The following is a 17779-nucleotide window of genomic DNA, read 5'->3' as shown; positions in this document are numbered from 1 at the left end:
GTTCTCCTGGTAGCTGGGCTTACAGTGGTCCCTGCCTACTGGATGGTTGTGCCGGTTCCTATGGCTTCTGTTGCATTTGCAAAAGTCTCACCTGCCGCCCTCTTGCCTCACAGTGGTGGTCCCAGTCCCCTAAGCTAGTTCACCAGCTTTCCCTGGCTGGCGGAGAGATGGGTTCTCAGAATGTTTCTTTCTTTTGCCTATCTCCTCCCTCAGCATGTGTCCATAGAGAAGCTGCTTGGGCTCACACGTTTTTCTAGACATCCTCCAGGGGCTCCTTTTCATACTGAGAAAGAGCTTTGGGGACAGCTGCTGTGGAAGAGCTGTGCAATCAAAAGGGAGGCTAGCTGAGATAAAGCATGGTGGGAGAGATCTCGTGTGTGAATGGTTCTCTCTGGAGCAGGAGAGTCCATCCTGGAGAAGAACCGAGCTTTTCATAGCAGCAAATCAAGGATGATTACTGTAGCTCATGCCAGTCAGTGTGAGATGGGGGTTCTCAGCAAATGGAGGCTTCTTCCAAAGCAGGGGTTGTTGTGGAAGATGTAGCCATCCCTTTTCTGCCTTTCTTTCCAATAGGAGCCTGGCCCAAGAAACAAGCGTCCAGGGCTACACCACCTCTACCTCCTGCACCCTACCTTTCCTACCATCCTTTTGGACCTCACCAATGTAACAGACACAGTGACTGCTTCAGCCAGTAAGTATACAAGGGCATGGGGTGCTGCTTAGTCTTGTCTCAAAGGGAAACAAAGGGAAGCTTGAAGAAAGCCAAATGGATGTTAAAAACCCTTCCCTGTTCTGAAGGAAAAGTTGGCTGTGACATGGTATGAGGTTTTGCTGTGCTTCAGATTAAGCAGGACCCTTGGTGTCCACCAAGTATAGGCCAGCTACAGAAAAGCAGTGAAAACCGCCACCAAGGTTCAACTCCCACCCCTACTCTCTTGCCCAACACCAGGTCTATAGGTTGGCAAGTAGAAAACTCACCAAATCACTCTTAACATATGATAAACACTAAGGGCCTGATTCTGGTCTCACATTGGTTTTTCTTTGGAGTAGATCCATTGATTTCAGTGGAGTTCTTCAGTATTTACTTCAGTTCAAGAGGAATCAGATCCAATCATCTTGCTGCCCCAGTAGTGTGCCCGAGAAAGTCACCTATTCTGCACTATGCAGGGTGACCAGACAGCAAGTGTGAAAAATCGAGACGGGGGTGGGAGGTAATAGGTGCCTATATAAGAAAAAGCCCCCAAAATTGGGACTTTCTCTATAAAATCGGGACATCTGGTCACCTCGCGTTATGTGGAAGAACCTGCTCTGCTTCCTCCTCATTCATTTGAAGGGGTGATTGAAATTAAATACTTTGTTTAAATATTCATTTTTCCTTGGATGGTTAAACCTGGATTTGCCTCCATACAAAATTACACAATCAGGGAAGTGGAATGTGGGAGTTTAAACTACCTCCTAAGAGCATCAGCTGGACACCCAAGGGAGCATACTAGACCAGTTGCACCAATAGTGGCCTGGCTGGTGTGGCAGGAGGCAAGATACGGGATTAGATGAACTGGCATTGAATCTAGTGTGCCAGGAGCTGGGGCCCAATGCTAGATATGCCACAAACAAATCTGCTGGGGCATAATGGTTTTAATATTCATAGCACTGTTGAAATAAATGGCCGCCTTGAAAGTAAGTGTAAATTTGTTGTTAGAGCAGGGAATTGGAGATGGTTGTTCCTGGGTTTTGTTCAGATTATTCTATTAATTATGGGGCTTTGGACAAGTCTGTTACCCTCCCTGCCTTGGTGCCCATTTCCCTGTCTGTAAAATGAATAAAATGCCTACTGACCTGCAGAAGAGCTCCGTGTAAGCTTGAAAGTTTGTCTCTCTCACCAGCAGAAGCTGGTACAATAAAAGATATCACCTCACCGTGTCTCTCTCAAATGCCTACTTACAGGAGTACAGAGGATTAATGTTTGTAAGGTGCCTTAAGATTTGGGAATGAGAGGCTCCTCAGAATGTATTACTTTATGCAAGTATGTGTAGCTGCCAGCATGAGACTCTCAAATGCCAGTTGAGTTGCAAACTTCCTATTCTGATCTGCATTGCAATTTATTTCCACTGCAGATTTCCACCTTCGAGATTTTTGAACAGAATGATCCAAATTTATATGTGACTAAAGATCCACAGTCCTTACACAGGGTCTGTCTACGCTGCCGTCAGAGGTGTGACTGCAGCACATGTAGACATACCCGAGCTAGCTCTGATCCAGCTAGCTCCAGCACCGTAGCAATGCAACTATGGCAGCACAAGCTAAACAGCCCGGTTTGGGGCCCTGAGTATGGACTCAAGCGGCTAACCTGTGCTACCATTGCCGTTGTTAGTGGAGCCAGTTAGATCAAAGCTAGCTCGGGTGTGTCTACATATGCTGCAGTCACATCTCTGACTGCGGTGTAAACAGACCCTCACCCAGACATGACTCACACTGAAGTCAGTGGGAATCTTGGCTGAGTGAAGACTATAAGCTTTTGCCTGAAGGGTGTAATTTTCTCAGTGTTCACCGGTATTTTCTCTCCCTTTCTTATCAATCAGTTGGAATTAACGATCTCCAAAAAGATGCGTTTTACATCACCGTGACAACGAGCCCTACCTCCGAAAACCAGCCAGGCCTGCTGTTGGTCAGTAAGCTGAGCCTGCGGTGGGCCATGCTCACTCAGAGCCGAATGGTGCCGCTGATGGAGACCACCCCAAAAATCAGCCGTGGGGAAGTGAGGAGATTCCTCTCCAGGCTGAAATTTATTGATTTTCCTCACAAGGTGAGACAACTCAGAGGGAATCTTTGCTAAGTCACAGGGGTCAGACTGGGCAGTGCCCCTCCCCTCATGGGCAAGGGTCGGGATCTTTCTGCGCTGGCATTTGCAGGATGCCATCCCTTCGAGCGTAAATTGAGTGGATTGTCAGGGCCTGCAGATGCTTTGGAAGTTAGGACGTGACAGTTGGACTGGAGGAGTCTTGGGAGCAGGACAAGGACAGGGGATGGTAGCTGGGGAGGGGACGAAGGGCAGTGAGGAACATGGGGAAGGCAGGGGTCCCCTGCCTGGACTTGGGGCTAGTAGAGTCCTGGCCATGAGCCCGTTTCTCTGCCTGGCTGATGACTTTTCTCTCTTTCTCCAGTTCTAGCATGTTGGCCCATCAAGTTTCAATAGCCAGGTGGACGTGTGGTCTGGGTGGGGCACGGGGAGCTGCTCGGCGATTCCTCAGGACGTCCGCTGTGCCCAGGGAGTGGGGACTGAGCACTCTCTCTGTCCCCACCCCCCGCTTGCTGTGGAATGGCAGGGCCGGGTTTGCCATTGCCAGATGCCACCACTGGGAGCAACTGTGTGTGACCCCTTCCCCCCCACACCCTGCCTGCATGCTTCCTTCCAGGTAACATGGAAATGAGAAGGCAGAGCGTTAGAGCTCTGAATAGATACATGTATATTTTTGTATGTTTTAATTTATGAACTGGTTCCAGGAAGCTCCCATTTGTATCCATCGAGCATTTCCTGCCATTCTGCTCTAATCTCTTTATTTTTGTAGTGGAGCTTCTGCCTGGCTCATATGTGGCAGGGCTGGTCACAGAGGCTCCACCAGCTGTCCTACCTCTTTATTTTACAGTCACCAGGCCACTCCACTTTTCCATGTCCAGTTCCCAGTCTCCTGAACCGTCCAGCCCTCTGTGCCCTTGGCAGGTTGGGAACGTGTGCTCCAGAGGAGAAAGGTTCCACGTCCCCACTCCAATTGTCCCGCCCAACCAGGTTGAAGTAGTTGGTGGAGCGGCTCCCCATTCCTAGGTCGCCCTTTCCCCTTGCTTTGTTTGCGGGCCCAGAGCTCCATAGAAACATGCCCAATATTCACAAGAACATCACACCATTTGGATCCCAAAGCAAATTTGTTAACTGAAGTGGGCCGGATCCTTAGGAACAGGGGAGTGCAACTACTTTGTGCCGTGCCTCTGGCAGACTCTAGCCTGGATATGTGGCCCCAGGAATATCTCAGCAGTGTGAAGTGGTTCCTCAGATGGTGTAAAGGCTTTTCTGAACCCTCTTGCTTCTTGCATAGGAGGAGGGGCTGGAGGCAGGGAGTAGAGCCAGGAGACCCTTTTCTGAACTGATCCCAAGCTGAAGTTTTGGTCCTTTATGGCCATCACCAGGTAGCATAAGTTAGAATAGCCAGAAGGCTGCTCTGACTTAACAGTGGGGACCTGTGCTGCTCCCAGCTGCCCCAGAATCAGGAGAGGATTAAGATGGGCTTTATATTATCACTTTCCCCCCAACCTTCCTCGCAGTGCAAAAGCCAGATCTGTCCCCAGTATATTTTAATTCTATGAAATGTAATCTCTGTGTCTCGGGGTGTGCGACGGCCTGTGCTCCAATTCTGGAGTGTGTCCGTAAAGCCTCCTGTGACATAGGGACAATGCCTCCTTGGTGATGTCTGGCCCCTACTAACTTTCCCCGCTGCAGGGTGCCCTCTTATAGGAACTGGTTTCCCAGCATGCCTCTCTCAGGCTGGCCCTTTACATTTGGCAGAGCCAAGCAACTGTAGCCGTAAAGTGGCCAATTGGCTGCTGCTTGGTACATTTTTCTCTCCTCCAGCTAGTATGTCCCCTTTGTTTTCCTCCAGTTCTTCTTTTCTTAGTGCTGAGGAGAGGGCACAGTTTGGCACCTCCTTTTAAAAGGGCACATGAGCTATGGGTGTGGTTGGCTCTGTACCCTGGGCTCTTGGCCCAGCTCCCCACTGCTTGTTTCTCTTGCTCTCTTTCCAGTGAAATGCTTCTGTGCAGTCTCTTCAGGGGTAGCTGCAACCCCGAGGCTGGGCCTTGGGCCTCTCCTTATTAATGCCAGAGCCTTTGAACAGTCTGTATATGTTTAATGGTATTTGTGTGTAAATAGCTTTGTAAATATTAGCACAACTGTAACAAGGAGCTCTGGTCCTGGCGCCTGCCCTGCCTCTATTCTCTTCTAGCTGGGTGTGGTGTTTATATGTGTTGGTTGGTTTGTAAATCGGGCTGGCTGGTAGTGGCTGAATGTAAGGACCAGTAGGCAAGTTAGGAACAGGGATGTGCTTCCTCCTCCCCCCCATCTTGCTGGAAAAGGCTGGTGGGTCACTACCTGAAGGAGTAATTCCCCTGAGGTGCTTCCTTAAACTCCTAGGCGTGATAGTCAACGTCCAGTGATGCTAGCTCCCCCATACTGTGAATTTCTCCCATGCGTTCCCACTGTGAATAAAGACTCTGTCTGTATATTGTTGGGAACTGTGAACTGCAGTGAAACAAATAAATATCATGTACAATATCCCCTTTGTGTGTGACCGTTGTTTTCCTTAGCCTGGAAGGGAGACTGCTTTTTGTTACGGGCAGGGCTCCCTCAAGGGCATTTGGGGAGTGAAGAGCGAGCAGGACCTCACCACTGCACCTCTGAGGGGATTGTGTGGGAATGAAATGGACAGGGGTCCTGAAGAGGGAAAGAATGGAGCAAGGAGCATAGATGGGAGCCCCAAAGAGAAGGAGGTTGGGTGCACAGTGTGTAGAAGGGCGCCTCAGAGGGCACGGGAGCAGACAGAACTTGGCCAGAGGTGATGGATACCACAGGTGATGGGTGCTTTAAAAGGGGGATTGGTGGGTGGAGGAGGGAAGAGGTGACTGGAAGGCAAGTGCAGAATGAGACCCTCTTTCTATCCCTGTTCCAGTGGGAAACTCCTGGTTTGAAGCGATTTCTCTGGCTGTTCTGGGGGAGGGTCTGGAGCCAGTTTAACTCAAAAGGGCCAGACGTGACATTCTGCAGCGCACTGGGTGTTTTGAAAAATGGGACCCATTTCAAGTTGTGTGGCAAATAGAGCTGGGCATACATAGCCCAAAGCCTTAGGAGTTTATTAACATGGAGGTCAAAATGCCATGATCAAAAGGAAAGTTCCAGACTCTCACCATTATAATTGCTGACAACTGGTACTGTCCCCCTGGGTGTACCCTTTCCATTTTTGTGGTACTGTTGGCATTGGAATGGCTCCCATAGCACCCCTGTGGCAGCGCGGGAGCCTCAGGATACAGGTGGCATAACAGTTTCCAGTGGAAAGGGCCTGTGCGTTTACCATTCCCGACTCACATGGTACCATTGCCCTCAAGAGAGCAGACCAGCTCTAGCAGGACAAGCCACAATGTCACTGTGAGTGTCCCTGCAGTGCTGCCCAGAGACATCGATAGCGGTGACCACATGCCTTCCCCTCCTCCCAGCCCCCCGGAAGCGTTAAAGAAAGGAACCAGAACCCTAGGGAACTTGTTAACATTGATACTAGTATTTGGTTCAGATCTCAATCTCCCTACCGCTTCCCAAACAGCCTGCTCCCCACTCCCTAACAGTGGTCTTCCCCGACGGACTGTCCCAAGACCTCGTCTAGCTCAGGTTCCTGCTGTAGCACCTTCTGCTGCAGCTCGGAGTAAAAGTCGACCCCCTCTGAGACAGAGCGGAGGGGCTTGTCTCGCTGCTGGTAGTAGCTGCTCATCTTCTCCCTGTGGTGCTGCTGCTGCATGAAGCACTGGTGGTGCTGTGACTGGTCCTTGACGCTCCCGTCGTAGCCTTTGATATGGTTACGCTTGAACTCCAGCACGGTCTTGGTGTAAGTGTTGAGAGTGGTAACAGCAGAGGCCATGCAGCAGGTGAAGGAGGCCCAGGCCATGCTATGAGAGGGGAAGGAGAACAGCACATGCAATGAGGACCTTAATAAAGTCTTCCACTGTCAGAGAAGTATGATGGGGTCAAGAAATGAACCAGATGCATTGCAAGGAGCTAATGGCCTTCTTCTGGAACACCAGGCAGAGGCCACTAACTGGAGATGGACATCAACTAAATAGACCAGAGCTGTAGCCCAGACCCAAACCATTCTAGCCCTTGAGCTTTATCCTGCCTCCGTTACCCTTCCCTTCCCCCAAACAATGGAGTAAAATGTTGCTACATCCATAACATACAGTAGAGAAAGAGGTGGGGGAAAATGCCGTAAGGAAAAAAGTGGATGCAGCGAGAGAAAATGACAGGAGGACGCTGGAAAATCTGCACCTGGAAAGCATGATCCCGAGGCAGACCCCTCAGAGGAACAGGCCAGCCAGGGAGATCCTGAGTATCTTGTTCATTTTGCGGTCTTCAGTTACATTAACCACGCTCTGTGGCACCTGTTGGATACTTTGTTTTGTCTTGTTTTCAAATAGCTTTTGATATGGTCTTTTCATAGGATCATTACAGAAAGAAAATAACCTTTCACATTCAAGTAAGCCAATATTACATACATGGAAAACAAACCCTAAAAATAAACTTTTTATATGTATCTAGGTTTGAAACTGCAGGATTTTCCAAGGAATAAATACTCAGGACTCATCATAGATCACTGAGGATACTGCCCAGCATGCAACTGCAGTTAAAATGGCATTTTGGAAAACGTCATCATGGACAGAACAATGTTAATCATTTGTGTTCAGTTTTGATCACATTATTTTGAGACAGAGCTGAGACTAAGAAGCTCCACATCAGGGCAGCTAGGCTTGCAGAGATGAAATATGTAAATAAGATTATTTAGAGTGGCAGAAGTGAGGGACTTCTCAGAGAAGAGATTGAGAAGGGCACAGTGAAAACTGATCAGGCCATCTTTTTTATACTGTCCCATACTTTGACCTGAAATTGATTTGAAGTTAATGGCAAGTAAACTTAAAACCAATGCAAAAAATACTTCACACAATAACCAGACAGTCAGTGGAATACAATGCAGCCAGAGGTTCCAAAGCCAAACATTGCAACTAGATTTAATAAGGTCTGGATCATTTTATGGCCAATAATGTAGTTCTGCTAATCTAATCTCATGCTTCAAGCTATAAACTGATCACTGTCTGGGTCAGGAAAGAACCTTCCTGCTTCCCTCCTAGCCCTGCAAGATAGCACCGTTGGCCAGATGCTTTTATTGGAGTTCTGTGTTCCTCCAAAGCACTAGGTATTAGCCACTGCTAGAAGAAGGATCCCAAATGTAATGCACCAGTGTTCTGATCAAGTCTGAAAGGTTTTGTGTTCTGGTTGTGTCCCTCAATCCCAGAGTTTCCCAACACCTCCTTGAGCCATACCCTCAAAACACCATTATCGGGACTATATGTTCTCTAGCACTATGCCTATTTCCCTCTTAAATAGGTGGCTACTGTTATCCTGTGGAAGAGACAATGTTCCTGTGACTTATGACTGTATAGGGACAACAGTGAGCAGTAGACACTGTGCTCAGTATCTTGGATGCACCAGTACCAGCTTCCTTAATGCATGTTCACTACATTTATGAGGAGGATCTTGCACTGTGCATAAGTGGTGATGGAACTTTGTAGAGCCGTTATGATGCTGTATACGGAGAAGTATGCTGGATTTAGCATTAAGGTGACTATGGTCAGGACTGCAGACTCATAATTACAGAAAAAGTGTTATACTGACTGATGCAAGCAACAGGAGGCCCATGTAGAAGGTGGCAATGGAGACAGATTGTGAAACCACAGGAAAGGAGGGATTCTGGTGAATCATTTCAACAGAGCACCAGGCACTGTAGTTTCTAGGCATGAGTTTATAGACAAGATGCAAAATAACACCTAAACCATCCACATTGATGGGTTCAGATGGCCATGTGGGATGTGATGGGAGGCTGAGCCCTAAGCTTGCCCCTGTTTATATTCAAATGTGGGAATGTGCCAGTTTTATGAGCAAACCATGATGAAATGGAGAGGATGGATGAATCCAATTCTAGAGAAATGGCTGGTAGTGAAGGTCAGGGCACTTACTCTAGCCCGCAGCTCTAGGTGGTCGTCAGATTGCACAAGCTCAGCAGGATTGAGCCTGGTTGGTATTTACATGGACTAAGCAGGGAACATCGGGAACTTAATTTGGTGATGCTTGCCCCTCTGACTCAGTACTAAGCCAGTGCCCTAGTATGCTGTCAGGGGGCACTGTGCTGCTGGAGAAGTTGGCGTTTAGGCTACGTGTGCACTATGAACGAGGGGTGTGATTTCCCCTGCTCGTGTACACATACTCACACAAACTCTCATTGAGCTAGCATGAGTATAAATAGCTGTGTAGCCACAGCAGCATGGTCAGCAGCAGCAGAGGCATGACTGAGCTTCTGAAATAGGGAGGTCTATTAAACTGTAGGATAGTTTCTCAAGGTAAGGGGTGGAAGCTCCATATCCTGGTTCATTTAAAATTGGACTGGACAAAAAACTCTGGGGAATATATGTTTCAGGGAGCAATCCTACACTGAGTCAGGGGAGTGGACAGATGTGACCTAGCTGGTTCTCCTCCATCCCAGATCTATTACATTAACCCGTGTGAGACAAGGGTTGAGGCAAACACCTAAGGATGACAGAGAAGTAGCACTGGGGAAGCCATATTGGAGCTGTCTTCAAGGGCAAGGGGGCTAAGTAGAGGAGTTCTGGAGAGGTGGAGTGTGACTGAAGCCTACAGCCATAAGGATGTGGAGAGCCTCACAGTTCACGTACTAGAAAGCCCAGCCATAGTCCCACGAGTGCGGTCTCCAGTCCTCTGGCCCCAGATTGACAGTTGCTTGGAAGACTTGTGAGTACATCATGTGAGCCACCATCCCCAGCAGGCCTAAAGCAAGAGGACAGGAAGGCACAATTGTCACAGTGGAGGCCAGGGCCAGCTGATTTGTTCTTCTGTCTAGGAACTAAGGCTTAGAACCAAATCCATCCTTCCGCTCAGCAGGTTCAGCAGCTAAGTAATCTCCACCCTTGGGCCCTGTTCGCCCACCCTGTGTCTTTGTCTCTCCTCTAATTCCTCATTATTCTCCTCAACGCTGCCCATTTCCTTCCCTCTCACTCTCACATTCTCTCCATTGCCCCTTTCGCCCCCCATTGTCACTCTGAGGCTAATGAATGTGTGAGGTCTTGGCTGCACTTTCTTCCCTGAAGGATTTCTTGAATCCTTTCCTTGATGAGTTTCACTCCCTGCCCTGAGCCACTTGTGCTGCCACCCCAGAATGCTTTCATGACCCCGTGTCTGCAATGGAGCACCAACCAGACAGCACAGAGGAGACAGCAGCGAAGGCATTGAGCTTCAGCCCGCAGACTGGATTCCCAGAGTACAGCATTTCTATCAGCAGCAGGATGAAACTAATGAGCAGCAAGCTGATGTAGACCATCTCTGACCCCAACGACAGCCACAGGATTCCTGCCACAAACCAGAGGAAAGAAGAGACCTCTCTGAGTCAGCACAAAATGGGGTCATGATCTGCCACAGCCCTCCCGACCCTGACCCCCCAAAGGATCCGCACCATAACTGGGGAGAGAGAGAAGACTCCATACATTCCCCACATCCTGCTGAGCAATGTGGAGTGAATAGCCAAACATTGGCTAAAAAGAATGTGGCCATTCTGCAGGGATGACATTCACCCCTGTGCAGATGGCCTGAAGAGGACGTATATACCACTTAAGCCTTCAAATTAGAGTTTAAATTATATGCATAGGTCTTGTGTGGATCCTCTACACAGGTACATCTAGGGCAGTTGAGTAGAGCTCAGAAAAGTAGGAGATGATCTTATACACAGGGGTCCTGTAACATCTCTGTACTGGGATCGACTGTCTCCCAGTCCCCTGCTCTAACCACCATTACTACTAATAGACACCCTAGCCCTGAAATTGAGCTGTACCTTTCACTGCAAGGGAGGGGGAAGGTGGCTTTAGGACTGACCAATAGCTCAAATTAGCCAGAGGCCGGTGAATGTCAGCTACACTCCCTCCTCCTCCCAACATACCCACCTCTGGCATGACCCTATGCCAAGAGCTATAGGGGGAGAATGCAACATAGAGCCCTTATGCCAGCCCTATGCCACCCAAGGAGTCCCCTTCCCCCATTTCCAGATGGGGAGGATCAGTTGTTTTTCTGAAGTGAAAAGGGGATGGAATGCAGCCAAGATTTGGCACCCCATCTCTGATTTTATATTGTACTATATAATAACAGATGTGGATATTGTATTAAATAGTGTAGCGTACAGTGTATCTCCTAACTTCTATAGACATTATTCTGCTCTCCTACAGGATGTTCTAAGCTACTCCAATTATATAAAATATTATGGATACTAATTAGGATCTATACAAGACCATTTGAAAATCAAACATTTGGGAGCTCTGTTTCATCCCCTGTGCAATTAGCAAAAGCCTTAGTTTGGACTGTGATGGAGTTTGGAATCTTAGATGACAGGTGACATCACAGTGTCACCTGGGAGACCAGGAATGCCAGTTCCAGAAGCTTCTTTTTAGCCTTGGCTAAATAACAAAGCTCGAACAGGACTGCCTTTGAGCACAGAAGCTGAGCTCTTATGCATCAGGAGTCTGGCTTTGAGCCAAGAACGTGAGTGCCAACTCCCTGGAGCTGGTGGAAAGTGATTGTATGGGGAAAGCCTGAGCTGCCTTGTAAGCCTCGAGCTAAGGAGGGCTCAAGACTCCAGTTGTCCAGCTCCTCCCTGCTACTACTCCAGTGAAGGAAATGTGATCACTGGGTTGTTTCCAAATAAGCCATATAGACCCAATGCAGGAGAAGTTCAAGGTGAGCTGGGAGACTCGTCTCCCTATTCTGCAGTTCAGGTTTTGATAAGGAGCAGGAAGCATCTAGTTATACTAAGTTCTTGCATAATTGTTTCTGGATATCATTTTCCATTCTGTAAGTTCACAAGTAATTCCCACTCCTGGTTTTGGTCCATCTGTTGTAGAGTTGACTTGGACTGTAGTTCTACCTGTTAGAATAATTAATGACTGTAATTTAAAAATACAACAAGCTTTCTGCCTGTTCCTTTATAGTGGTAGGGAATCCTATTTGAGGAAGGATTGAGCCTAGTAGTGGATCATGGATAACACACACTACTCTGTTAAAACTAATTAATACTGAAAGACTAGGAAGATGACCTTGTGCTTGAATAATGTATCCATGCAAAGTTGGTTGGGGATAGGCAAAGCACAAACATTTAAATTACCCAGTAGAAATAGCTCCCGTTGTGACTACAGGTCAGTTTTTAACTAACAAGTGCCATCAGTAAAAATACAGATTTGTTATTCCCAAGGAGACCAGGGTAGATGTATATATTTATTAATGTAACAGGATAAAACGAAACAGCAACTTACTGTCTCCGTGACTGCCACCAGAACTCAATCCCTCTACAACAAAACACAAAACTCCCCTCCCTTGCACAGATCCTAACCCACAGCAAACTCGGCCCTGCACAGCAGCCCATGGAAATCTGGCCACAGGCCCTGTCTATGTGTTTTATATTTTGACACCTACAGTAGAGATTTCTGACTCAAACTAAGAATGAAAGCAGGCCTCTTGCATGCATCTGGGAAAGTAGCTTGTTAATACTAAGAATTCTTTGCTCACATATTCCGTTTCTCTTCCGTAGATTTCAAGGTGCATTACAAAGGTGGGGTATGCATTATTATCACGATTTTAAAGAGAAAGTAGGACCAACATTTTCAAAAGTGGGTACCCCGAAATAGTGGCCTTGAAGTCAATGGAAGTTTTGCCATTGGCTTCAGTGAGAGTAGGATTTCACCCTTAGGGTCCAATTTATAGATGTTCTGATCACCCACTGCTCCTATTCAGCTGGAGTAGTGGATGCTCAGAATGACTGAAATTCAGAACTCGAGTGTCTCAGGTTGGGACCCAAAAATTAAAGCACCCAAAATTGTGGCCATGTTTCAAATTTTTGACAGAAGTGACTTGCCCAAGATCATATGTCGAGTCGATGGTACAGCTCTGTTACTATTTATCATGTACACAGATTGCCTGTATGCATTCTAGGTTATGACCAGGATTAGACATGCTGAAACACAGCAAAAGAGGCTGTCTTTACCACATTTCCAGTTGGGCTGACAGCAAGAAGTACCAGAAATTATGTGAGGAAGGTTCAGATTTCTAGCTTTTTGGGTAGACATTTGGGGTGAAATCTTCAGTACTTTGACTTCAATAGGCCATGATTTTACCCAACCCTTTAGGTACCTACAGCACCCTCTCAGCCTGCAGAAGTTCCCCACTCTCTAGACGGTGCATTGGGCAATGCTAGTGAGAAAAAGAAAAGACTCATTCTTACCTCTCTCTGCGGGGGGTGAAAGCTCAATGAAGCTACGACATTTCTCATCTGAAATGCAAACACAATCAAGCTCAGATTATATGGATTCTCAAAAGATAGTAGGGGAGGATGGAGGGGAAAAAATTCCACCTTAGTTGCCTCTTTGATTTCTCAAGCTTGCAGGCTCTACCTATCTTAAGGTCTCCTGGAGTCTGCTGTCTTTCTGACCAAAGAGATGGTTGCTTTGATCTGGTTTAGGAGTCCAGTGCAGAGAAGTGGGGAAGGAAGGACAGTGGTCTGTCTAGTTCAGATGGGGCTCTTATGAGAAAGCTAGCGTACATTCAAAAAAAATTAAGTACAGTTGAGTATAAGTAAATAGCTATAAATTCGAAACACTAAAAGAAAGCTATGATGAGAGAAAACGTTCCTTTGCTGTCATAGAAGTTCCACAAGCTGCTTTAACTCTATAACTTCACCCCTCCCAGCTTCAGCTCAGAGATCATAAACTTTCTTCTATCCCACTCTTCTATTTCAGGATTTTCCAGTATCAGCTACAAACCCTCAAACTCATCACGTGGCCCATGCTCCATTTGCCTGCCTGTTATTTGCCAAACACACCAACTCTTTTCCTCTTACACTCCATGAACAAACCAGAGAGGTGCTTCTTGTCCCACTCCAGCTATGCTAAGAAAACCACAATATATATCCTAATCTCCATAGACAGGCCATCTACCTTTTTTCACTCAGAGACATAGAACTCTAATCTACCCCATCCACTTTCCATATATAGCCTAGGAGTACTTGTGGCACCTTAGAGACTAACAAATTTATTTGAGCAAAAGCTTTCGTGAGCTACAGCTCACTTCATCAGATGCATCTGTAGCTCACGAAAGCTTATGCTCAAATAAATTTGTTAGTCTCTAAGGTGCCACAAGTACTCCTTTTCTTTTTGTGAATACAGACTAACATGGTTACTACTCTGAAACCTGTCATATATAGACTAGAAACTCCATTATCATTTTCATATATAATTTTCTGATGTGAGTCAGAGACATTGCTCCAGGCCAGTTATCAACTGCCATCCAATCCACCCAACACACACAGGCCAGAATACCCTAGGCACCAAACTAAGCTCAGCCATTGCTTCTTGACAATGGCAGAAAGATGAGCATTGACTTGTCTGTAGAATGTATTATGTTCTCATTAATTGGCCAAGATTTTAAAAATATCCAGAGTTGTATCTAGTCTCTGCTGCACCTATGAAGGAGACTTAACTCCACCAGGGCCCTCATGCCAGCTATACTCTAGGCTGCATTCAGCAGGTTGATTCCAGCCTCTGCTAAGGAGCTCATATAACAGGCACCAGAGGAGTCAGCTCCCACTTAGGACATGGAATTTTCACTTGCCACTTGTCCTGCAGAAAGTAGCTCACAGCTCCTTCCCGATGAAGGATGTACTTTTTCTTAAGAACAGGACACCCCTTCTCCAAAGGAAACTCTGACTCTCCCCTCAATACAGAATCACTATTACTTCCTCACCCTTAGGCATATACAATCCAAAATTGCTTTGGCTGTCATATCCCAGTGCAAAGTTTTGTCTAATCCGCACATCCATTATAACCCCTAAAACCTCTTAGCATAACTGCTTGCCAGAGTTCTCTTTCCCACTGAATCACCCCTGAGCAGATAATTTTCCCCATATATATTAGCTTGCCTTTTTTCTCCAGCTGAATCTCATCTTGTTATTTTCTGCCTACAATTCTAATCTCTGTAAGCCCTTTATATTATATCTTTCCTCTCGGTGTTCAAAATTCCTTCCAGCACAGTACCATCTGCAGATTTCATTAACTCACTGTTCACTACCTCATCTAGACTTTAATGAAGTTATTAACAACACTGGCCATAATGCTGAGCTGTGCAGTGGCCTCATGAGACACCTTCCCCTAACTCAATACTTTGCAGCTGATGATAATCCTTTGTTTCTGGTCCTTCAATCATAACAGGGGCTATATTCAAGCCAGTCTGAATTAATTTTGAGAGTCTGATTTCATGAAAAATTGTACCAAATGCATTAGTAAAATCCAAATCTATCAGATCTCCTTCCCTTCATGCCTCACTCTTATTCCAGTACTGCCAAGAGGCCTGTTAAAGCTCTGAAAACCCTTTGAACTCAGTCGAATGATGGAGTCTCATTCCCAACTCATCCCTGGTATTGCCATGGAAATTAATCACAGCTTTAAGCATTCCCACCTAAGTGCACCCTGTTCTGAACCATTCCTGACAATGCCCAGAACAAACCAGTCCTCTCAGCAAGACCTGAGAGTGACTGAAGCTTTTTTAAATATTGTTGTTCTGCTTTTAATTTGTGACCTCTCTGTTTTCAAGCGCTGATCCCAGCAGATCACAGAAGGAGAAATAGTGCACAGAATGCCTTCTTTAACTGACAAGTTCCATTGTGAGTGCCTTTGAGGAAGGGGGAATGCTGGCTGGCACAGAGAAATGGGGATGGGCTAAAACACCTTTCATTTCTGCATTATTAATTTCAACCTAGCTGTTTGCTGCCTTTGGGGCTAGCTCTGACCCTGATATGCCAGGCCATAAAGATTGGCTTGGGGAGAATTCCCGCAGAGCAGGTGTGACTTGGGGCTGACCAAAGCCGCAGCACAGGAGTTGAGGCAGGGGTGGGGGTGAGCAAGTCAGGGTGATTTTTTTTTTTTTCTGTGAAATACCTAAGACTTTAATGACAAGCAGTAAAGAAATAAAGTTTGCAGATAATGATACAACTATGAGTCAAGCTACTGCACTGACTGGCTGAGTAAGGAAAAATAAATATTACTGTGAACATAGTGTGACAGGGTTGGGCCAGATGGCTACAGGAGAGTAATTTTTTTTTTTTTTTGAAGCAGAAAAGAATTTTATTTGCATAACACTTACAAAGACTCACCAAAAAGGAAAAAACAAAACTATGCAACAAAACAAAAGCAAACGCAAGGTATAACACAGCAGCCTTCAGGAGCAAGTCAGGGTGATGGGAGGCATGTTTAAAGGGCTCTGATCTGCGGAGCAGTCCATAGGCAGCCTGGGTAAGGTTGCCATAAATTAGACCAGGACCACTAGCCTAAATTTCACTGGGGGCCACACCAGCCCCCCAGCACAGGCAGAATTTGGTTGGCACAAAGATGCCATGAAGCATATTGCCAATGCCAAGCATTCAAAAAGCATGACTGTGTCCCCCTCCACCTCCTCCACAAACCATGAGCTTCTAAAGATAAGCCTCTTGTTTATACTCCCTCTTTTGCACCTTTGGGGTTCAGGTTTGCAAGCTTTTCTCCACAACTCTGAGGGAGAGAAACTTTGGTGGGGGGGGGGGTGTTTTAAATGACGGTTGAAATTCTCTCTTATTCACAGGACTCCAGGGCCTGGGCCTTTAAGAAAAACACCTCCTGTTATGGTACTTGCAATGAAAACAACAACAGTGGTCAGCCCTGCATAAAGCCATCACCTTGTCTCTCACCACATAGGCTCCGTCCCCTACTGAACGTGACATGAACTGGGGGAGGGAGGCTACTCCAGTTCATGCTGGGACAGATGTGGACATTACAAAACCACCGCCTACCACAAATAGTGCCAAGGTGCCTTTTTGTTAACAGTCTCATCTTGTCTCCAAGGCCCATTCAACTCCCCCCGCATCATTCCCCTCACCGAGGGATGAAGTATGGTGGTGTGGTTTGTGGGTATGGGTGGGAGGCAGACACTGCCACTGCCCCAGCTATACCCATTCTGTGGATATGGAGAAGGTACCTTTCCCTAGTGTTGTCAGCCTGGCACCTATCATTGATACTAAAGGCATTTTGCTGTAATAAGAATGAGGCTGAGGCTGCCTTGATGGAGATGCTACCTGGCCCTTCCATGTTCTCCTCACAGGAAAGCCACATGCCAGTGTGGAAGTATCGGAAGGCAAAGCGGTCGTCCCCAGTCTCCCAGCTGTAGTGCACTGCATCCTGGGATGAAGAATTGCTAGCACCTCCGTCACTGGACACGTGCACACCGATGCATTCGGTGGCTTTGCCCTTGCCACATAAAGGCTTGGGCACCTTCTGGGTCCCAACACACCAGTAGCTGCCAAGCAAGGCTGTGGTAGAGAGGCTGAGAGCCAGCAGATTCAGGACAACTGCCAAGACAGCACGATGCCAGGGCAGGATCTTCAGCAGTTCCATCTGCAACAAACAAACATGAAGGACTCACATACCAGCCATGCATCTCCCTTCCCACGCACAATGGCCCAGACCCTCACCGGTGTGTAGGCTCCTCACTTCCGCTGATTTCACTGGCAGTCAGAACCTAAATGCCTTTGAGGAGCTGGGCCTATGTCATATCCCACCAAAATGTGTAAGTGTGTGTGTGTCAGGGCAGGGAGGAGAAACAGGACATTCTGCCATCCTCAGGGCATCTTATTCCCTCAATCAGGAATGAGAAACCATTTCCTGACAGCATGACCCCTTCGACTGTGGAAATAGTCACTCGAGGGAAGTGGTTGCTTCAGCCATTTAAAATTGGACTGGACAAAGGGACTGGAGAATAGACTCCAGGGAATACTCCTTCTGTGACAGAGTGAGTGGAGTTTCTCTCTTCAGCGACAGCTGTGTGCACAAAACTGATGAAACGATC

At 46.9% G+C, this 17779-nt stretch overlaps 2 protein-coding genes across 2 annotated transcripts in view; one reads left to right on the top strand and one right to left on the bottom strand.

The window, feature by feature from the left end:
• FAM234B (family with sequence similarity 234 member B) overlaps positions 1-5320 on the top strand; it is a 31119-nt gene extending 25799 nt beyond the window's left edge. Inside the window, exons 11-13 of the mRNA XM_077831271.1 lie at positions 574-691; positions 2580-2803; positions 3162-5320. Of these exons, the coding sequence (XP_077687397.1) occupies positions 574-691; positions 2580-2803; positions 3162-3167 (348 nt within the window). The 3' untranslated portion in view covers positions 3168-5320. The remainder of the gene's footprint in view (positions 1-573; positions 692-2579; positions 2804-3161) is intronic.
• A 1054-nt stretch (positions 5321-6374) lies between these two features.
• Positions 6375-17328, bottom strand: GSG1 (germ cell associated 1). The gene is made up of 5 exons (XM_077835552.1): positions 17010-17328; positions 13134-13181; positions 10070-10222; positions 9532-9643; positions 6375-6699 (listed from the first exon to the last, which is right to left on the bottom strand). The coding sequence occupies exons 1-5, from the start codon at positions 17326-17328 to the stop codon at positions 6375-6377; spliced, it is 957 nt and encodes a 318-aa protein (XP_077691678.1).
• Between the last annotated feature and the right edge of the window lie 451 nt (positions 17329-17779).

Source organism: Eretmochelys imbricata, chromosome 1 (genome assembly GCF_965152235.1).
Source record: "Eretmochelys imbricata isolate rEreImb1 chromosome 1, rEreImb1.hap1, whole genome shotgun sequence".
Taxonomy (NCBI): Eukaryota; Metazoa; Chordata; order Testudines; family Cheloniidae; genus Eretmochelys; species Eretmochelys imbricata.
The sequence above is the reverse complement of the archived record's forward strand: the minus strand, read 5'-3'. Positions and strand labels throughout refer to the sequence as shown.